This window comes from Gossypium raimondii, chromosome 6, assembly GCF_025698545.1.
Source record: "Gossypium raimondii isolate GPD5lz chromosome 6, ASM2569854v1, whole genome shotgun sequence".
Taxonomy (NCBI): Eukaryota; Viridiplantae; Streptophyta; class Magnoliopsida; order Malvales; family Malvaceae; genus Gossypium; species Gossypium raimondii.
Window position 1 is genome coordinate 26,173,401 of NC_068570.1, and position 23,562 is coordinate 26,196,962.

Sequence of the window (23,562 nt, forward strand, 5' to 3'; positions counted from 1 at the left end):
TGATAAGGAAGAGGAAGTGACAACTGCATCACCAGTAACAGTAAAACCCTACAGACATATAACTTGGTAGTTTTTCTCTGCCCTTTCATCACAACGAGGGAACCTTTGGAAATATTCAAAACCCCACTTTCAGTTGTGTATTTGTACCCTTTTGAATCAAAAGTACTCAACAAAATTAAATTTATCTTTAATTCTGGAACATGTCGTGCATCACTAAGTGTCTGACAACTCCATCAAACATCTTAACTTTAATTGTTCCAACACCTGCGATTTTACACGAAACATTATTTCCCATCAAAACAACACATTCATACACTGTTTCGTAAGTTGTAAACCAATCCCGATTGGGACTTATGTGGAAGGTGCAGCGCAAATCAAAAAACCATTCCTCGCTCACTTTAGAATTGTTGACAGAAGCGACTAGAAGTTCACCATCGCTGTAGTATTCTACAACATCAACTTTACCAGAATTTTTTGGTTGTTTTCCCTTTTGATTCGCAGCCTCTCTTTTGATCTTGTTCTGTAGCTTATAACACTCAGATTTAATGTGTCATTTCTTCTTACAGAAGTTACAAGTTTTACCTATGTTTGAAGACTTCGACCTGACCTTAGATTTACCGCGAGAATTCCGTTCCTGTGTTCTTCCACAATCATCATCAGCATTTTGATCTTGTCTCCCACGAACAATGAGACCATCTCCTTTAGAGTCGGGTTTAACCACAAGATGCTTCATCTTATCATACCAGGTCAAAGAATCATAAACCTCATCAATTGTGAGAGACTCGCGACTATATAAAATCGTGTCTTTAAAGGTTGAATAAGACGGGGGCAACGAACAAAGTAGAATCAACCCTAGATCTTCCTTATCATACTGAACCTCCATGACCTCCAAGTTTGAGAGAATTTCTTTAAACATTGTTAAGTGTTCGTGCACAAACGCACCTTCCTCCAAACGATGAGCATAAAGACGCTACTTCATATGTAACTTACTGGCTAGAGTTTTTGACATACATATTTGTTCCAGCCTCTTCCATTATGCAGCGGCGGTTTTCCCTTCATCACATCCTATAAAATTTCATTAGACAAATGCAGATGTAATTGTGTTAATGGCTTTCGATCCTTACACTTCTTCTCTTCATCCGTTAATGTCAAAAGCATCTTATCTATCCCTAGCAGGGCATCCTCTAGATCCATCTGCGCAAGAACTGCTTGCATTTTAATTTGCCACAACGCAAATTTGGTGTTGCGATCCAACAACGAAATTTTATACTTCAAAGACGCCATTACCATGATTGAGATGAACAACCCGGAAGCTCGGATACCAATTTGTAAAAAATAGAACACCAGTAATGAAAATATATCGCAAAGAAAAGAGAAATAAAATTAAAGAACACAGATTTTTACGTGGAAACCCTTTCAAGAAAAAAAACCACGGGCAAAGGAGAAGAAAATTCACTATGTCGTATTCAAATGATTACAAGAGGAGTTTCGACTACATCTATTTATAGGTTGAAAAAACCTAATTCTAATAAAATTAAAATATATTATGTTAATAAATGCTAAATTTATTATACTCATAAATACTAAATCTTCTAGAAATAAGATATATTTTGTTTGACTTGACTTGTAAACAATCTATTAAAAATTGGGTCACATAACTCTAGCAACATGATTATCGATGATTTTTTTAATTTCAAAATGTTACACCAATAAAATTAATAGAAATTTAATAGTGACAATAATTGGACTTTATTTTTAAATAAAAATAGATAGTTTAAAATTTTAAAATAAAGTAAGATTATAATATATTTTAATTTTAAATTTGTACTCCCTAATTTAACAAAAAAATCATATTAGTTTTTATAAAGAGAAGGTCATAAACTATTTTATATCACATGCCTTATTCCTTAATATTTTGCCCAATAAAAAGTAAAATTCTAATATTGATCTCTCTACATCATTAAAATTTAGGATTTAGTCCATATTAATTAATTTAACAAATATATATTACAAATTTAGTATACATTTAATAAATAATTAATAATTAACAATTTGTGTTATGTAATAAATACGTTTACAGGAAGTTGATATAAATAACAAAATTATAAATGATGGAAAAGGGTTTAAAATTTATTTTTTATAAAAAATAAATTGTGATAACTGATTCATATAATGTCAAATTATGATAAAGAAATAAAATACACTGGTTCGTACCTTATACTAGAAAACCTATCTCTAAACCCTTTCTTTCTTTTTTATCAGAGCCTCTAAACCCTTTCAGGCTTTCTGTTTGGTTCTCGTCCTATCCAGAACCCAATATTAATTTGCGTCAAAGGGTTCAAAGGGAAATGCAGAGGTGCTTGTTGTCTTCTCCTCCTACTAGTAATTGTGCAGCACTGCGTCTTCACCCGTCGTTGATGCCAAAGGTTCTTTTTCTATCTCTCATTCATTCTTTTTTCTTTTTCTGGATTACTGAAAATTGGGTCTTTCCTTTTCTTGTGTCTTAGTTTTTACCATATCATGCTCTTTTTTATCAGCAATAATATTTATGTGCTCTTAGCTGTTTGATTGTATTAACTGATTGTGCATTGGTGTTTCAGTTTCAGCTCAAGGTTGTTAAACTTATTTCTTCAATACCATCTCAACCTAGATTTAAGAAACTCAGACCCCCTTCAAGCCTCATGCCTAGCTATCCGAATTTCGCAACTCTTCATAGTGCCTCTACATTTGCTTTGCCGCCCAACCACATAACTTATACACTACCTCGGAATAGAAATGTAATCTCTACATGTGTGACTCCCCAGGCTATGCGATCAACCTCAGCTTTTGTGCCTCTTTCCAAAATGTTTTTTTCTCACTCCCCTCCAGTGGCAACTAAGAACGATGGTATGAGTGTTAGAGATGGAAAGAGCAGTGGCTTCAGCTTCAGACGGTTTCATAGGCATTGGAAGAAGCTAAAGGGAGTGGCTGCTCTCAACGGGGACAAGGCTGCACCTTTTGAGTCTCCTGCTTCAACTTCACTGCTTAACAGTGCTAAACTGGACTCTACTTCATATTCACCGGTTAACACTGCTAATCCAGACTCTACTTCTACTTCACTGGTTATCAATGCTAAGCCAGAATCTAAAGCTAGTCTGATAAAGAAAAAGCAGTCGAGAAGCAAGAACAAAAAGGAACAGGTTTCTAGCACTGTTGTTTCAGAGGAAACACCAGTGGCGAAAAGCTCTAAAACTTCTTCTCTAGTAGGGACTTCAAATATTAGCAAAAAAAATGGTCAGCGTCAGAAACAGACTTCAGAGGTTAGCAGTGATTAAATGCTAAATAGAATTTGGATATTTTGGGCTTTCAATATGCATACAAATTGTATACGCAGACGCGCATATATGCACTATTTTCATCTGCGTGTCTGTGCATGGTTTCAGATCTTGTAAACATTTTGCTAACAATGCATTCTTCCAGAAAGTTTCAACTGGCAACTTAATTGCCGAAGCTCCTGATGCTTCTGCTTCAACCAAGAAGCAATCCAAAAAGAATAGTACAGGCTCAGGCAGAAAAAGGCAGCCAGTGGCAGACGTTAATGAGCCAGTTCAGAAACAGGTGCAGAAAAATATATCTCAACGAGAAAAGCCGCTGAAGCAGCTATATCCTCCCGCTGCGAAGTCTGTTATGGTGGTTGAATCTGTCACAAAGGCGAAGGTTATACAGGGCTACCTTGGTGATATGTTTGAAGTCTTGCCTAGCTACGGTCATGTTAGGGACCTAGCTGCTCGGTCGGGATCTGTGCGACCTGATGATGACTTTAGCATGGTATGGGAGGTCCCTAGTGCTGCATGGACGCATCTTAAGAGCATCAAGGTTGCACTGAGTGGGTATGTAATCATGTCCCTTCCAAGCTTTTATAGTGAAAATTGTGAGTTTTTTTGGTCAGATGTCTTATGGTCTAATTTACAGATGTCCCACTAAATGAAAATACTTTCATGTTCCTCTCTATCACTTGCAATAAATTCTTTGAGATCATATGTTAAGTTTTATGACATACGTTTACCTATCCAGATGCATGATGTTGTTGAAAGAAGGTATTTGTTGTATTCCTTTCTATCGCTTTTAATGAATTCTTCAGATCAATCTTTTAATGAGAAATCTTATGATATTGTTTAAGTGATACAGACTTATGTTGTAATGTTATCATCCATGATTGTTACCAATTTGTTCAGTTGTATTTGTCAGTATATTTTTCAGTTTCTCATCTTCCTTTCCTTACTCAGAGCAGAAAATCTTGTTCTCGCATCAGACCCAGACCGCGAAGGAGAGGCTATTGCTTGGCACATCATAGAGATGTTGCAGCAGCAGGATGCTTTAGGTGAAAATGTTAGTGTAGCAAGAGTTGTCTTTCATGAGATAACTGAGGCATCCATCAAAAGTGCTCTGCAAATGCCACGGGAAATTGATGTAAACTTGGTACATGCTTATCTTGCTAGACGTGCTCTTGATTATCTGATAGGGTTTAACATTTCACCACTATTATGGAGGAAACTACCGGGTTGCCAGTCTGCTGGACGGGTGCAATCAGCTGCTTTGTCTCTTATTTGTGATAGAGAAACAGAGATTGATGAGTTTAAACCACTGGAGTATTGGACTATTGAGGTTCGCTTTGAAGAACCAAATTCTTTCCCTGCACTCTTAACTCATTTTAATTCCAAGAAGTTAGGTCAATTCTCAATCAGTTCAGATACAGAGGCAAAGGATGTTCAGCAGAAGATTAATATAGAAAATTTTAAGGTGATCAACTCTAAAAGAAATACAATGCGAAGAAACCCTCCTGCACCCTACATAACATCAACACTTCAGCAGGATGCTGCAAACAAATTAAACTTTCCTGCAACATATACAATGAAGGTTTGTAAGTTGTTGATTTTCTTTTTAGTTGTATAAAACCTGTGGAATTTTAGTTATCTTTATCATCTGCTCCCTTTGTGATTAAACTTGGTTTCATAGTCTTGGCCATTTGAAAGTGTCTCTAATTTTATACTTAATCTATTTTCCAATTTTTCCTCTTTTTATTGAAAACCTTTGCCTGAGTGGCAATGATATTTTCTTCTTTAAATACTGATTTGCTATTTTGGTTGGTGTTACTCTATATATAGTTGCTTGGAACTTTTTAGTAAACTATATGGTTGATTGAACTTTTATAAGTTGACATACTTTATTTGCTTTCTTTTTTACATGCTAAATAATATGTATGGCTTTTTACATCCTTTTCACTCTTAACTGTTTGCTTCTTCATCAAGCGCCTCAACATATAACTATCTGGTAGGCTTTTCAATATTTTTACTAGTTCTATTTTCACATAAACAATGCAGCTTGCTCAGAAGCTTTATGAAGGGATTCAATTGTCAGATGGTAAGGCAACTGGGTTGATAACATACAGCAGAACAGATGGGCTACATGTGAGTACATCTTTGGTCTCTATATTTCTTGCTCCAGTTATGCATTGCCTTTCATTTTTTTCCTTAAGTAAAATGGTCTTGAGTGTGCACATACCCTGCACTAGAGGTCTTCATGTGTCTTCCTCTTGCTTTGTAATGTCTTCGAGGAATCTTTTATTTTAATAAATAGTAATAGCAAATTAGAGGTTGATTGAGCTAGGCCGAGGAAGAGGAGATACCTGGTGTAAATTTAATTTGGACTCTTGGGAAGACCATAGTTAGAGATTTCTTGTCCTAAAAGGTCAGGAAAGATGGAAAACATTCTAGGTGTCTGAAAAAACACTCAAAGGAAAAAAAATTCTGTTATTTTTCTACTGCTTTAGTTTACAAATTTATATAGAGAGAAATAATCATTTTAAAGGAAATAAATCTTAATTCCTAAGAATCAGTAATTGATATCCTAATTTCCTAAGAATCGAATTGAGATTAGTTTCTATTTACAAGGGATTATAATGATTTCTATCCTTAATTATAGGGATTCCAATACCATCGATTTCTATCCTTATTCCAACACTCCCCTCAAGTCGGAGTGTAGATGTTAATCAAACCTAGCTTGCCACTAAGTTCTTCAAACATGTTTTTGTTCAAACTTTTAGTTAACATGTCCGCAACTTATTGTCTAGTAGGTAGGTAGGTGATGCATACTTCTCCGAGTGTACTTTTTCTTTTATAAAGTGACGATCTATTTCCACATGTTTGGTCCGATCATGATGCATAGGATTATGTGCTATCTTGACAATGACACTGTTGTCACAAAGACATCTTCATAGGTCCGGTATAAGGCACTTTTAGTTCTCCCATAAGTCTTTGTATCCAAACTCCTTAGCATATACCATGAGATAGTGCTCGATACTCGCCTCTGACTGCTGCTGCGTGCTACCACAGTTTTTTGCTCCTCCACGTGACGAGATTACCCCAAACATAACTACAATAGCCGCTTGTAGGCGTCTATCATTAATGTAACTCGCCTAGTTCAGATCGATGTAGACTTCACGCTTCTGTTGATGATCTTCTTGAAGTATGTGCCTTTACCAGAGTTCCTTTTAGATATCTTAGTATTCTATATGCGCTTCGGTGCTTCTCCTCGGGCATGCATATCTTGGCTAATAACACTCACATCAAGGCTATGTCTGGACGGGTGTGAGATAGGTAGATGAGCCTTCCTACTAGACGTTGATATCTCCCCCTGTCGATTTCTTCTCCATCTTCATTAGTTCCCAATTTGAGTTTAAACTCCATAGGAGTTTCGGCTGGTTTGCTGCCCATCAAACCAACTTCCGACAGTAGATCAAGAACATATTTCCTTTGGGAAATGAAGATACCTTTTTTCAACCTTGCTACCTCCATACCAAGAAATATTTAAGACAGTTCAAACTCTGTACCAAGGAATTCTTTCAATCTCAAAATTTCGCTCGAGTCATTTCCTGTTAATATTATATTGTCAACATAAACGATAAGGATGCAGCATTTACCCTCTTCCGAGTGCTTGTAGAACATGGTGTGGTTTGCCTGTCCTTGAATGTAATTTCTGCTAGTCATAGCTTTTGCAAATCGGCTGAACCACGCTCGTGGAGATTGTTTCAGCCCATACAAGGACTTCTTCAACTTACACACTTGATCCTTGTTTTCTTCAAACCCGTGGGAAATCCATGTACACCTCCTCATTTAATTCCCGTTGAGAAAATCATTTTTACATCCATTGAGTCAAGTGCCAATCAAGGTTGGCGAAAGAGATAGCAGGACCCGAACGGTGTTTAGCTTGGCAATCGTGCAAACGTCTCGTTGTAGTCGAGACCATAAGTTTGGGTGAATCCCTTAGCCACAAGTCGAGCTTTGTATCGGTCAATACGACCATCGGGTTTAAATTTCGTAGTGAAAATCCATTTGCACCCTACGGTTTTTTTCCTTTAGGCGATCCGAGACTTCCCATGTTTCATTGTTTTGAGAGCCTTCATTTCTTCCATCACGGCTTGTCTCCACTCGGTGATTCAAGAGCCTCTTCTATATTTTTGGAATTTTACAGAATCAACATTAGTCACAAAAGCTTTGTAAGACTTAGATAAATTTCCATAGGATACAAACCGAGAAATAGGATGTTGAGTGCAGCTCCTTGTACCCTTCGAATCGCAATTGGAAGATAGATGGATGGTGACGGAGGTGGGACTTCTTTGAACAGTCCTCGGTTGGAGATGTAATTGGCATCTTCAGACGGTTTCAGGAGAACGATTCCGTCGGGAGTAAACCTGTATTTGCTGTTTTCCTTGATCAAGTGGCTGTTGTACTTCGATGGAGGTATTGTCATTGGGAAGGACGGTGTTAAATTCTTGCTGCATAGGGGAAACAACTAAATCTGGGATAGGTTTGTTTGTGATAGTAGTAGTAGGATCAGGCGGTATAATGAGGAGAGTATTAAGGGTCTCATCTTCATTAAAAATCTCACCCTGAAGATGAGATGCTGCAAAGTATGGTTCATTTTCAAAGAAGGTAACATCCCGAGAGACAAACATTCGGCGCAATATTGGTGAGTAACACTTATAGCCTTTTTGTGTAGGGGAATATCCAATGAAGATGCAGGTGTGGGCTCGAGGATCAAGTTTGGATTGATTTGGTTGATGGTTATGGACAAAAGCTTTACAAATTAATATTTTGGTGGAAGATTAGGCACATGAAATAGAGGAAGGCCTTTAAAAGAGTATTTAGAGGTGTTTGAAAATTGAGGATCTTTGATGGCATTCGGTTTATGAGATAACAGCGGTGGAGGACGACTTCTCCCCACAAGTATTTTGGAACATTCATAGTGAACATTATGGCTCGAGCCACATCAAGGAGATGACGATTTTTCTCTCGAGATCCCGTTTTGTTGAGGAGTGTCAGGACAAGAGCTTTGGTGTATAATGCCTTGGTCAGAAAGGTATGGACTTAAGACAGAGTTGAAGTATTCTCTCCCATTGTCGGTACGGAGGGTATGTATGGTAGAGTTGAATTGGGTTCGAACCATTGAGTGAAAATTTTGGAATACTTTGGGTGTTTCGATTTTCTTTGAGTAGATAGATCCAATGACCTAGTATGATCATCAATGAATGTTATAAACCATCTAGCCCTGTAATATTTTTCACTCACTGGCTCCCCATAGGTCACTATGGATTAACGAAAAAGGTTGGGACCGAATATGTGGTTTTAATGGGTATGGCACACGGGTATGTTTAGATAATTGGCAAATTTCACACTTCAAGGAATTAATACTTTTATTTTGAAATAACAATGAAGATGTTTTTCAAATACACAAAGTTTGATGTCCTAACCTACGGTGCCATAACATAATAGTGTCCTCTTTGAAGTGGATAGAGCCAATCCCCTTGTATCTTGTTTTTATTCCAAATATATAGTCCATCATCAACTTTAGCAGTGCCAATCATCCTCCCCGATTTCTGTTCCTGTATCACACAACCAATTGCAGAAAATTCAACAAGAACATTTTCATCCTTAGTAAGTTTACTAATTGAAAGTAAATTACAGGACAAGTTTGGGACATGTAGGACTTTATCGAGAGAAAAACTCTCTATCATTTGTACTTCTCCTATTCCAGCCACAGGTGAGTAAGAACCATCAGCTATGCGGATTCGAGATTTGTTATGACAAGGAGTGTAGGTGTGAAACAACGTGGAGTTACCTGTCATGTGATCGGAGGCGCCCGAATCGAGTATCCAAGGAGATTGATTATTAGATTCAAAAGCAATGTTGAGGGCAGTACCTTGAATGGCTAGAGATCCATGAGTGGTGGGAGTACCAAGTATCTTATGGAGAGTCTCAAGCTGTGTTTTGGTTAAGCGAACATCAAAAACATCATCAGCAGTAGTGGAGGAATTAATTTCACCTTGAGTGATTCCCTGATTGATATTCTGAGTTATTTGTGATGTCTCAGTTTCAGAGAAAATTTCATTGATATCACCCATTGGAGGACTAAACCGAAGGAATTTTTAGGAAGGGAAATTAGAGAAAAAAATTAGGATCGAATGAATCCTAAAGCCCTGATGCCATGAAAAAACACTCAGAGGAAAAAAAATTCTGTTATTTTTCTACTGCTTTAGTTTACAGATTTATATAGAGAGAAATAATCATTTTAAAGGAAATAAATCCTAATTCCTAAGAATCAGTAATTGATATCCTAATTTCCTAAGAATCAGTAATTGAGATTAGTTTCTATTTACAAGGGATTATAACAGATTTCTATCCTTAATTATAGGGATTCCAATACCATCAGATTTCTATCCTTATTCCAACAGTGTCTTCTGCCATCTTGTTTTCCTTGAACAAGTCTTCATCGGTGGAGTTGCATCATCTTGGTTTACTTCAAGTGCCTTAAATGCATTTAATTGGTTGTTTAGGGCATACACTTTTGCTCTGGGCAAGACTGATGCCTTATATTTGGTTCATATTCTCATTCAATAGAGTACTCCCTCTTGCTATTAATTAGTTGATATGCTGCTTGTCATGTGTACTGTTATTCTGGTACTTGATCCATGCTACTGTGGTAGAACATTAACTGATACTGACGACCATGGTTTCAGTTGTATGGATATTTTGTTTATCTTGTTCTCTTCATTTACTTGTCTTTCCTAAGTCTATGTTAAATTTTCTGCGCTCCGATATGGTTGTTGATCTTTTGGGTTTATAATACTCTTTCTGTTTATTTTGTTAGATTTCTGATGAAGCTGTCAAGGACATTCGCTCCTTGGTTATGGAAAGGTGACTTTTTGTATCTGAATTGTTAGCTAAAAAATATTATCTTCTTTTACCTGCATGCTGATATCCTGTCAATATGCCTATGCTAACATTTTTGCCATGGCAGTTATTGTTGCATAACTATAATGTAACTTTAATTCTAATATATTTGTGTATCCTACATTCTTAGCTCTGGTTGCTTCTTGATTTTTATGATCAAAGTTTGTTATCTATATCTTCCTTTGAAGTTCTTAGTGCAGCAAAATAAGTTATTGCATTTTCCGTTGATAAACACCAATTTATTGTAGGCTGCATTGTAGCTTAAAGTCTCTGTTTAATATTGGCACATTTGCTCCTTTTAACTTGCTGATTGTAAAGAAAAACTTAAATTTCTGCAGATATGGGTCCCGTTTTACCCCAGAAAACGCATGTAAGTATTATAAGAAGGTCAAGAATGCTCAAGAAGCACATGAAGCAATTAGACCCACCAATATTCGGAGGTTACCATGTACGTGAACAGACTTTGTTTGTTCTATCTTGAGAATATGTTATATTTTACTTTGAACTGTACTACAGATATTTTATTTCTAGTGTGAAATCTCACTGCCAGTTATCAACTGAATTGTCCTTAATGCCAGCTATGCTTGTTGGAGCACTTGATGAAGATTCATTGAAGTTATACACTCTTATTTGGTCAAGAACAATGGCTTGTCAAATGGAACCTTCAATCCTAGAGCAGGTTGGAATGTAAATTCTCTTCTTATGTTTATATGATGATTTTTTGATTCATTAACTTCAATTAGAATAAGCTGGCTTGATTACTTACCATCTTTTGGTGGCCATTGTGCTTCTTAGCAGCTGCATTGATTTGTTCCTCAGGCAAAAATCTTCTTTTTCTTTTTTGCTTTAGTAATTGCATTTACTTGCATGCGGTTTATTTTCTCTTTCTTCTAAAAAAATGCAGACATGGATAGATTAGTATTTTTCTTTATCTGCATGGTTGTGGACCATTATACTATCATCTATATAACATTCACTGTCCTAAGCAGATACAACTTGAAACTGGGAATTGTGATGAGTCCATCATTTTCCGATCTTCATGCTCAAGAGTAGTGTTCCTTGGTTATCAGTCTGCTTATCAGGTATAATATACAGTTTTTCCTGTACATTTGTGCATACTGCATACATTTTCTGGCTGCTCCTTTCAGTGTGTAATGTGGATGAATGTGGGAGATCTTTGTGCTCAACACAGAAAATCTGAATGCTTTGTGGTCTGTTGATAGTTTAATCAAAGTTTGCTTGTTTCCATCTTTATTTGCAAGGTTGTCTACTTTTTGTGGGTCTATATTGTAAATGTACGGACAGTGGTAAATATTTTCCTTGGACATAAAATGGCATCAAATGTTATTTTATTTCCTTTTTACTATATTTACTATATTTTTGTTGCTTATAAGGTTTATGTATTATCTATTGATGTTTCTTAACTCTAATGGTAAAATCACTTATAACTGAGTAATGTTTTGATTGGCTATTGAGGTAGGCATGACTCAAATCAAAATCAAATGCCAAATCTTGTGGGATTTCTTAATTTTGCTTTATAACTATTACTAAAACTTCTTAATTAAAATGAAACATTTTCACTATTTTGTGCAAAATCCCCATTTTATACGAATTTTAGTTCATAATAAAAGGTAATTTATGGGGACAGAAACATGAAATTATCTAGGACTATATTTTTGGTTTACAGGCATAATTGCAATTTGTACATAGATATATAAGGTTACTTCACTGTAACTAGTATGTTACATCATTTTCATGTATGGTTTTAGTGTTATATTTGGTGTTTTGCCTTTTATTAGGGTTTAGGGGGTTGTTTAGTTATAAGTACCCATGTTAAGTTTTTCGAGGTGTCGGATTTACATTGCTATTTCAATTAATTATTGAAGTTTCACAATTTTGATCGAGATTTTAGATTATTTCTTTCGTGATTTGATTTGAGAATACTTGTTCTACATTGGAAATGCATGAGCACCATGAAGATTTACTTGTAACACATTTAACATGATTGGTAGCATGTCTCAAAAAATTGACTTTTTGTTTCCTTTTTCTATTTATGTTATTTTTATTTTCTAGGATGTGGAATCTGAAACAATCAGATTTAAGGATAATGAAGCCAGCCATAATGCTGTGGCTTTTGGCATTCTTAGTTCCTTGAAGGTACTCATTTTTCATTTTATTTATCGTTTATTTTGAATTATTTAATATTTTGATTTCCATGATGCTTGTTAGTCTTTCTATTTCTATTATATAATGTTCCTCAGTTGGCCTTGGCATGGTCCCTGACAGAATTTTAACTGCTTTTTCCTGTGGTCTCAGTGTAGTTTTTAGCAGTGTGGAATGAAATAATACATGGCAGTGCGTCATGCCCCCCCAAAAAAAAAAAAAAAAAAAACTCTTGAAGTTAATGTGCCTTTATAATTTTGAAAGTGTTGGTAATTTTTTGTGTTCCTTTTTCAGTTTGTGCCATCACTAACTAATCTGTTTTGCAGAAGGGGGATCAATTATCTATTGGTGAAGTAGAAATCAAGCAGCATCATACTCAGGCACCACCGCGGTATTCTGAAGGATCTTTGGTACATCTTCTCAACTTACTTCAAGTGCTTGCTAGCAATTTTCATACTCAGTTAATTACAATGTAATCATGCTTCAGCCATTGCACTGAAATATGATGTCTAGGTGCTATCATATAAAGTACACTAAGATACTTTCAGCTTTTGGACGAAGTATCCAAAATTATTTTTCAAATATTCTGTTCTTTCTTTCCTTCATATATGTTTCTTTGGCGTTGATGTAAAATATCTAAATATCATCCTATTCACCTCTTGCTGAGTGCATGCAACACGGGCTGAGGAAGGGAAACAGTTAATCAATTATGCTCACTTTTCTTCTTATGCAATGGGCCGGTCTTAACTTCCTAATGCTGCATTTTAAAGGTTAAGAAACTGGAGGAGCTTGGAATTGGTAGACCTTCGACATATGCCTCAACATTGAAAGTTTTACAGGTAAAAATGTAGAAATGGTCAATTTTTAAATTCACCCCAAAAGTGATTAAAATTAAAATGAAGCTTGAGGTTTTAATTTCAAAAATGTCAGATGCATGAACATTATGTAAACAAACTAAGCTGCCCAGTAATGCTCTTTTTAGAAGCTCTGGACTAATACCATGCATTCATGTGCATGCTGAGTAAGGTTTTTTTTTTTTTTGGGGGGCATTAACTCAGTTTAATTAGTGTGGTTACACAAAAAAGTTTCATTTAAACTGTAGAAAATTTAACCAAATTAGAATTGTTTAGATTGTCGTGAACATACTGGATTTAGTTTGAAAGACACGATTGATTTCTCTAAGATATGACATCAAGAATTTAAAAAAAAAAAACCAGGAGTTGGGAGATTTCAAATACGGCAAGAATGCTCCGCCCTTTGGCTAATTTAGTATTACCACCTCAAACGACAAAGCCAAAATATTCACTATACACGCCAGAAGTAAAGTTGTATCCCTTTAGAATGACATAATTAAGTGCTAAACTTCCCAAGCAAACTCAACCAAGAAAGTACTTTTCAAGAAAGCCATAAAAGATAAAATCTCATACCAATTTACTCTTTGGGTTGTCACTATGGCCTATTTCTGTAAAGAATGCTTATTTGAAAACCTGCTTGAAGTTATTACCTTGTATGGGAGTCTAGTAATTCCAGAAGGAGCTTATCCACTAAATTTTCAAGATCAAAAGAAATAATTGTTATATAGTTTGATTGTTCTTCTTTCATAATTTGATGCCATTGATTTTATGATATGTTGCAAATTTTCCCGCACTTTTCCTTGCAACTGTTGCAGTTTGTTGGTCTTATTTACCATCAACTTTCATGTTGACTAGGCATATTCTAACGTCACATTTCACGATTTGTTACATCAGGATAGAAGTTATGTGACAGTAAAAAGTCGTGTACTGTATCCTGAATTTCGCGGTCGCATGGTATGTTATCTCCTTCCTACTCTATTTGATTTTCTGTACTTAATATTTTAGCATAACTTAATATGTTAAATAATTTCTTGCACCGCGATAATAATAATGATAATAATGATAATAATAATAATATTAATAATAATAATAATTGTTTATTGCTGTTATCCTTCATTTGTCAGTATTGGGGTTTTATATTAAAGTTGGGTGTTCCACATATCGCCAACTGAAGTTAAGCTAGATGCTTAGCTTAGCATGCTGTCAGAGCCAGATTTCAATCCTAGGACCTGTGTTATGGCCCATCCTTAGGGTTGTTTTCCCTGAGATGGCCTTTGTTTAGCTATGCATGAGGGGAAGTATTAAGTTGTATTGTCTAACATCTACTAAGTATTGGATTTATCGTGGCCTTACATAAGTTTGAGCCCTCCATATATTAGCAAATGATTTTAGGGTTTGATGCAATAATAATGTAGATATTGGAATGCATAGGTAATTATTATTTCAAGTAAAATTGGCAATACACACTTCTTGCCTCAAGTAGTGATAAGTAGTTGGCCAAGTTGCCAACAAAATGGGAAATATGATTTCATAGCCGAAAGTGGAACCAGTTGAAGTGTATTATAATATATTGGTAATTTGTTTTGGGATTTTATTGAATTTAAAAAAATCTACCAGTTTCAAGTAATTAATATATGTAAACAAATTGGGATTCTAGATCTACTATTCTCTAATACTTCTGGGATGATGTCTAGGTCTCAGCATTTCTCTCTCACCATTTTTCTGAGGTCACTGATTACAGTTTTACAGCTGATATGGAGACAGAAGTAAGTGGCAAGCTGCTCAATTGTGGTAGCTTAAAAGTCTTGTCAGTTTGTTAGATTTGAAATATTTGGAATGTGGTTCTTTCTTTGTTACGGTGGTGTTATTAACCTGTTTCACTTGTATTTGCAGCTTGACAATGTTTCTGCAGGCTTAACTGAATGGAAAGGGCTCCTTAGGGACTACTGGACACGTTTCAGCTCATATTGTAGTCGTGCTGAAAACGTTCACATTCATCAGGTATTCCAAGGTTTTCTTATCCCATACCCAAGCTTCGCATGTATATATATATTTTTAATCTTACAATATATTGGTTTCAAGTTTTAGTTAAGTTAGTTTTAATTCAGGTGGAGAAGATGTTGGAAAAGACATTTGGGGATTTCTTGTTTGCTTCTCTCCCTAATAAAAGCAGGACATGTCCAAGGTATGTTATTCTGTCTTTTTTGCTTCCGTTGGCTTCAGTTATTAAATTTAAAAAGAAATATAAGATAGAAAAAAAGAAAAGAATATGAAGAATAGCAAAGAGTATTTAGTAAGATAAAGATGTTGCAAACCTCATTGGTGAAAAGTGTTTGATCAGGACCCTAAAACCTTTGATAATATCCCCAAGTGATTTGATAACATCGGTCTGATTGTTTAGGATAACTTGTTTAATATGATATGTACCATTATTTTTGGTCTTTTAGTAGAAGAGTAGAGAAAGTTGGTTATTTGAATGGAATTACACAATCCTATGGATGTGGAAAGGAGTGGATAGGGTTAGTCATACGTAAATCAGATGAAGGCATTTTAAGCATGTGCGAACAAAGAGCAGATTAAATCAATGCAATTTGCTCATCAAGTTCGGCTCACTTTAATTATCTTTGAACCTAACCTTTGTTCAAGTTCTTAAGCTTGATTTCAGCACTTGTTGATTAACTTAAAGGGAAATGCTCAGCAGTTATTGATCCTTCCACAATCTTTGCCAGCTGTTTTTCTTTCTTTCACCTATTTGCAGCTTATTGCTATAGTATGATATGGACCTTTGGAGAACCACACCTCAAAATCTAACTATTGAGGTTGAAGAGCCTAGGTCGATGTAAACCCTACTAGGAAATCCCTTACTTTCCTACATGGGATACAAGTCTCATGCCTTGCAATTGGCACATAATAATCCACCACGCTCCACAGCCCTGCGCCCATGTGGGCTAGCTTTGTGCTAGCTTAATCTAGCCCTGGGTGAACATTGTAATGCCGACATCATCACCCGTGCTGCACGATTGCAACTGGGAAATATGATGGTTGGCTCTGATTCCAATTCATACGAACCTTTTGGAGAACCACACCTTAAAAGCTAGCTATTGAGCTTGGAGAGCCTAGGTACATAAATCCCATTAGGAAACCCCGTACTTTCCTATATGGGATCCAAGTCCCATACCTTGAAATTGGCACATAACATAGTATTTTCCGATCTACCATGTGATATGTATTTATTTATTTATTTTTATGGCTCAATAAGGAGTTAAGTAGGGTGAGAAAAATTCGATTCAACTCGAAAAAAATCGAAAAAAAGTTCGAATTTTGAATTATTCGAATCGAATTAATCAAGTTAATCGAATAAACTCAATTTTTTTTTTCGAATTTTGAGTTCGAATCGAGTTGAATTTTTGAATTCGAATAAACTAAATATTAAACCATTTTACTTACCCCAAAAAATTTACTTCCTCTCAAACCCTCAAAACTTTTTTCCTTTTACTTTCTCCCCCAAACTTTTACTTCCTTCAGACTCCCCAGAACTTTTACTTCCCCTAAAACTTTTTTCCTTTTGCTTTCCCCCAAAACTTTCACTTCCTCCTAAACCCCAAATTTTTTTTCCAAATTTATATATAATATTTATATTATTGAATTGTTTAATCATGCTAAATCTTTATAAATTTTTGTTAAAATTAAATTATTGATGATGTCATAAAATATTTGTGTCAAAATTTTTGTTGGTATCAATTTCACATTTTATTTTAAAATAACTTTTAATAAAAATCACATTTTTACATTTAATATATTTTTAATTTAAAAATACATGGTGACAAGAATCGAAGATGATTGAAGCAACTAAGCAAACAAAGAAGCGAACTCGTATATAAAAGATTAATGAATAAATTATGAGAGGATTAAAGTTAATAACAAATTTGATTACGATGAGAAAATTTCATTACAGTGAGTGGCAATGGCTACAAGGATTCAAAGTCATTTTTCTAATTTAACTTGAACAAATATATTATATTCGATTCGATTCGAATTCCATCTCGCTTGATTCAATTCGAAAAAATTTCAAATCAAGTTAGATGATAAAATAAGATTCGTCAACTCGATTAGCTTGAAATTTTTTCATTCGATTCGATCAAACTCTCACCACTAGAGTAAGTACATTGTTGCAACCCATCTTGTTTCTTTAAACCTGATCCAAATAACCTCCAACTCTATATTGAAAAGTATGGGTCTAAACTTGATGAATTACCTAGTGAAATGGATATTGAAGATAATAGACTATTGTTAGTTCTTTTATTGTGCAGTTTTTTATCACTAAGGACATGCTTCGTTTATATGGGAGTTGCTAGCAGATGAAGCTTAGCTGCTGGAATAAAATCGCAATTGAGAAACCTAGGCCTTAATAAGAGATTCGAAACTAATGGCCTTTCCTAACATAGTTTGGCCCGCAAAGCATCCACAACATTACTCCCCTCCAGGAGAAAGAGCTTGTCCTCAGACTTGAAGTCGGAATAAACTTGGCAAAAAGTACATTCCTCAAGAGTGATTGACATTTTTCAGGTGCTCACACATCCATCGATCATTATTGGAGTCGAATCAAAGGTCATTTTATCAGATAAAACAATTGCTACTACCCATTATTCCTTCCCATATCATTTATTAGCACCATTGAATAAACCACTTCGAACTTGTAACCAACATTAACAGTTTTAAAAAGTAACCCAGCTAAGCTTTCTCTATCAGCAACTCCTATAAACCCAAACATGTCTTTAGTAATAAAAAATGCACATTTGTAAAAGAAATGACAATGGAGTCTCTATCTTCTCCAATATCCATTACACTAGGTAGTTGTTACGGTCCCGACTAATGGATCTTGTCACCGAACGATTCACAGGCAATCCGTCTGTCTTGTCAGGGCTCTTTCCCTGATTTTTACCTCTTCCTCACGAATGATCTATGTTGAACAAGTGGAGCTCGTCGAAGGGAATTCTAGACCTTAAGACTTGTTAGAGAATCTTAAATCTCGTAAAATTTCCTTAATCTGGCTTAATTTTATTGCTACCAATTGGCCTCTTAAATAGAGGTTACATAGGTTTACTTATTTGAATAAAAGACTTATAAGCTAAGAAAAATAAAGACTATAAGCAAGAAAGACTCCTAATATCTCTCTAAAATACTTTTAATTAAAAAAGATCTCTTAAAATACTCATGAATAAAATCTCCTAATAAAATATAATAAACTAAGCTAATAATAATTAATTGACATGCAACAGTAGTTCATCAAAGAGAGCCTGAAACCTTAGGAGTCCTTAGAGAGAGACCCAGATCTCTTTTGGGTTTTGATAAAAGTTCAACTTAGGTTTCATTATTTCATTTGTCTTTTGAACAAGGATCAGCATATTACATAAATTGGGAATCTACTCTAGAAAGGAAAAAAAATCAATTGAAATAAAATCTGAATGAAGAAACCTAAAGAAAGAAATCAACTGAAATCGAGAAACCTAAGTCTTAATTAGATAAGTGAAGCTAATGGTCTTTTTGAACATAGGTTTGACCACAAAAGCATTCAGAACATCCATGCATCATTTTAAATGGAAGGAAATACTCTAGTAGGACCTGTTTCTTGCTAATAAAGTTGATGTTTCTCTAGCTGCATAAATGGATGTAATTATTATTTAAAGAAGTTTATGTCCTAGGCTATTTGTTGCAGCATTTATTGTTTTTTGTATCCATGCATTCATTTTCCTCAGACCATTTGTCTTGTTAGTGTGAAACCTATCATATTATTATGTAAATTTAGTGATAATAGCGGGTATTATTGCAAATATCATATGCCCACTGCCCACTATTAAAGAAATACAGCAAATGGGTGAGATATGGGTTCCAACCAAAGCTTTTCCAAGCTCTATTTATTTAGAGCTAAAATGTCCTTTAAAGACCTAGCAAGGAATATTATGCCTTTTTTTGTTTTATTTTTGCATGTATAGCATATCAATTTGTTACAGTATTACTCACAATTATATATACCTTGAATATATATATTATATATTAATTAGTTCACCAGTCAAATAATGCTCACTGTATCTTATTCCTACCTTTTTCAGTTGCATGGGGGGAACGTTAATTTTCAAAGTAAGTAGGTTTGGTGCAGGCTATTTTATAGGGTGTAACCAACATCCAAAATGCAAGTAAGTGTGGAGCACTACGATAATTACTTGATTTTGATGCATACATGCATTACACTTACGAGTACATGCTTGCATGTGCCTTTTGGTAATTATTTGTTTACAATTAGTAAGAGCATTGTGATGATGTATTTTCTATTCACTATCATCTTTTGAGTTTTTGTAAATGATTGATTTTTATTTTTATTTTTATAGATATATTGCTAAGACATTATATGGTGATGAGGAGGAAGAAGAGAGCCCTCAAAAGAGCAACACTGTCGAGGAGCCAAAACTGTTAGGTCTTAATCCAGGGTCCAATGAGAAGGTTTGCATTTAATATTGGTCCTAGTATCAGTGAACAAGGATTTTTATTTTTATTTTCATTTGAATATTCTGTTACCATTTGTTATAACTAGACACTAAATTGTTTCTTCCATACTCATTTTTAATTCCCTCGCAGGTTTTGTTAAAGAATGGCCCTTATGGATACTATGTGCAGCTTGGAGAAGACAGGACTGGTTATTTACCTAAGCGGTCCTCTGTTTCTCATGTACGGTTATATCTATTTTGCTTTTTGCAGTGTTTCATACTTGTGGTGGTTTATATTTCCTGAAAGGAATCATCTCTCTTGTTGCTACAAAAGCACTCAGTTAATGAAATACCAGCTAACTAGAGTTTTATTTATTAATACCACCACCTTTATGCTGAGAAGTAAAACAATACTTTGAAAAGGTGAAATGGTGATGTGATCTAGCATGTGAAACTACACAGGACAAGCCAGTTGTACACGGGGGTCATTACATGGATTAATGCCTCTTGTTTAGCCTAATAGTGACCAGTAAATACTTTTTATGTTTTTTAGATTGTATTTGTAAGTACTGTTTGATATGTCACAACCTGGTTAAAAACAGATCTGCATCTTGTTTTTTCATTCAGATAAAGAATGTGGATACCATCACCCTCGAAGATGCTGTTGAGCTGCTGCGCTACCCTGTAACTTTGGTACTTAGCCATCTTTAAAGAGGGTTATGTTTTCTTTATGCTGCAGAATGTCCAACTTAAACTTTTGCACATCTTGGCAGGGAGAACACCCTAAGGATGGGCACCCTGTGATATTGAAGCTTGCAAAGGTTGGATTCTCGGTTCGCCATCGACGCACCACAGCTTCTGTTCCCAAGGTAAATGGTGATGGAAAATTATTTCTTAGTTCTTAATTTGTTTGCCATCGATAATTGGGCATGGAGGCTTCAAAAATAATGGTGCTTGATATGGTGTTATTAGCATAGGAGATGGATAAACATAATTCCAGTACTGGGGCACCAATTCTTGTAGAGACTCCCATGGAATGATTTGTGGGCGATGTAAACAAAGGATATGGAAATGGAATACCGAAACAAAAAAGAGTATCCCTTATATGTTGGCAGACAATGTTAAAACTGTTAGAAGTTGGAGTTAATGTATTCTAACACTAAAAAGCTAATTCCAATGTCATGGTTTGATTGGATATGATTGCAGAGTATGAAGCCGAAAGATGTCACCCTAGAGAAAGCGTTGGATCTTTTGTCAAGTAAAGATGTAAGAAGATCTGGGCGACCTAGGAACAAACCAAAGGTTGAAGAAGCTATAGAGAGCAGTAATGCTGTTAACTAGGGCAGCAGAAACTTAATTTTGGGATGAATAAAAGGTTTTTGGCTGCTTAGTTGCGACACAGGATCTCCCGCTTCATTTGACAGCAAGAGGAATGAATAGTCAATTAGCATAGATAGCAATTGTAATTTAGGTTGGAAGGGGGCCCGATTTTGTAGGGGTTGGCTTTCGTATAAATCGATATTAATATTTCCAAGTGATGAGTAGAACTGTCCATAGGTTGAGTTATTCACCTGTACTATAATATTTTTGGTAAGGTTTGGGTAAAATTATTAAACCAAAATAGGCTTTAGAAAAAAAAAGTCCATTTAAAATATAGGTTGAGTGTAAGTTTGAACATTCAAGTTTCTAAAATTCTAATATATTATGTTATTTTTATATACAATGTAATTTAGAGCACATACAAACATTGATATGTAGTATGATATCATAATGTAAACATTAATAAAAGGTTAGGATGTTATATACAAAATTTTAAAATGGAAATATACATAAAATTATTAAATATTATGTTCATAATAATATAATTTTATTTCCAAAAAAATAAAAATAAAATGTGGCTAGTTTTGTTATAAGTATAAGTGGAAATGTGTAAAATTTTAGTCTTATATTTCAGAGCTTGAACAAGTATAAATTATGTAAGCGTCGTAATTAAATTTAGTTGGCGCTTGAGCACTTTTGCCCTTTTTTGTACCCAAGGAAAATAAGAAAAAGCTATAATCTAAGGAAAAGCTATAATCTAATTGTTCTTGTGACAATTTAACAAATATGAAGTATTTGCATTATGATGTATTTGATTGAGTGATTTGTGACAATTTAAGTCGACATAACAAACTTGAAATTCAAATCTCTCAGTAAATTCTTAATATTTTTGTCCAAAACGAATTCTATTCATTTAATTATTCACCTACATCTGATTCTCATCCTTTAAACTACACAAAACTACTCAATTCATGGTATCAAAATTTTCGACATGTTTATGATAATTTTTACGAAATTCACTAAAACATAAGAAATCTTTAACGAAACTTCAAAATAAGTTTAGAAACCTTCTAATAATTTCAATACTAATTGTAAAACACTTTGAAACCATATTTTTACCCAAAATCCTGAAGTTGACCATTAATGACCCAATTTTCGAATTTTATTTAAAACATGCGATTATTGGCTAAAAACTCAGTTTTAAGACTAGATAACATTAAACACTAATAGAAAGATGAACGGTTACCTTCGATGATGAAAAACCGAGCATTTGATCAAAAATTCATGAAGCCCGAAAAACTTGAAAGCTAAACAATGGAAAATCTATGGTATTTTTGGCTGTTTTTCTTGAAATACGATGGAGGTTTTTGGCTTAGGTGATGATAAGAATCAAAAGGATGAAGGTTTAGCAAATAAAATTGAATGAGAGAACTTGGGAGAACAAGGGACAACAAACAAAGCAATGGGGAGAAACTAACATGAAAAACTGTAGGTGGGGGGTGATATTAGGTTGACTTTAAAATTTTGGTAAAACTGCTTCATAACACACATAATTTCGACCCTTTTACAAATCAGTCCTTATTTCAAAATTGAAAGCCTTTTCAGTATCTTTTTGCAAAAAATGATTTAAATTTCAAAATGTCATAGACAAAGACATTCTGAATACCATGCTAACGAAATTTCTGAGCTCACTAGAGCTAAAATCCCTAAAATACCCCTAAAACTCCTAGGCCCAATTTCGGAGTGTTTTAATTCTCGCCCTCTAAAAAGAAATTCATCCTCGAAATTTACTTGAGCTAAATAAATAAGGATATTGTTGTCTCATTGCATCTTTGGTTTCCCAAGTAGCCTCGTCTGTCTTGTGGTTGTGCCACAAAACTTTAACCAATGAAACCCTCTTGTTTCGCAAAACCTTCTCTTTGCGAGCTACAATCTCAATCGGTTCTTCCTCATAAGTTAGGTCGGTTTGAACCTCAATCTCTTCTACTGGCATAATATGCGACAAATTTGAATGATACTTCCGCAACATTGACACATGAAAAACATTGTGGATTCACTCAAGTTCTGGCAGCAACTTGAGTTGATAAGCTACCGAACCAATCCTCTCAACAACTTCATAAGGTCCACCATACCTTGGACTCAATTTACCTTCCTTCCAAATCTCAAAACCTTCATCCAAGGTTGAACTTTCAAGAACACTTTATCGCCAACTTGAAACTCGACATCTTGACATTTTAAATTTGCATAAGATTTGTACCTATAAGACGCTGCTTTTAACCTCTCGCAAATCAACTTTACCTTCTCTCTAGTCTTACGAACTAAATCTGGTCCAACAGCACGCTTATCATCCAATTCTATCCAACTCAAAGAAGTTCTACACTTCCTACAATACAACGCTTCAAATAGTGCCATACAAATACTCTCTTGAAAACTATTGTTGTAAGCGAACTCTGCCAAGGGAAAATATCGCTCCCA

The 23,562-nt window shown here is 34.9% G+C and overlaps 1 protein-coding gene across 1 annotated transcript; it reads left to right on the plus strand.

Annotated features, from left to right (window-relative positions):
- The first annotated feature begins 1,086 nt into the window (after nucleotides 1–1,086).
- On the plus strand, nucleotides 1,087–21,482 carry LOC105773277 (uncharacterized). Its single transcript, XM_012595025.2, has 23 exons — nucleotides 1,087–1,094; nucleotides 2,192–2,426; nucleotides 2,601–3,299; nucleotides 3,460–3,869; nucleotides 4,266–4,896; nucleotides 5,361–5,447; nucleotides 10,186–10,232; nucleotides 10,607–10,716; nucleotides 10,847–10,947; nucleotides 11,258–11,350; nucleotides 12,342–12,425; nucleotides 12,758–12,841; nucleotides 13,202–13,270; nucleotides 14,180–14,239; nucleotides 14,980–15,051; nucleotides 15,179–15,286; nucleotides 15,394–15,470; nucleotides 19,396–19,479; nucleotides 19,672–19,783; nucleotides 19,919–20,008; nucleotides 20,395–20,460; nucleotides 20,541–20,636; nucleotides 20,974–21,482. The coding sequence occupies exons 1-23, from the start codon at nucleotides 1,087–1,089 to the stop codon at nucleotides 21,106–21,108; spliced, it is 3,558 nt and encodes a 1,185-aa protein (XP_012450479.2). The 3' UTR covers nucleotides 21,109–21,482.
- Nucleotides 21,483–23,562: the final 2,080 nt, after the last annotated feature.

Bases quoted from the DNA above. Each gene is read 5' to 3' on its own strand.
- LOC105773277 (XM_012595025.2), top strand. The intron at 3,300-3,459 runs GTTAGCAGTGAT...GCATTCTTCCAG, and splicing joins GTCAGAAACAGACTTCAGAG to AAAGTTTCAACTGGCAACTT. The intron at 15,471-19,395 runs GTATGTTATTCT...TACCTTTTTCAG, and splicing joins AAAAGCAGGACATGTCCAAG to TTGCATGGGGGGAACGTTAA.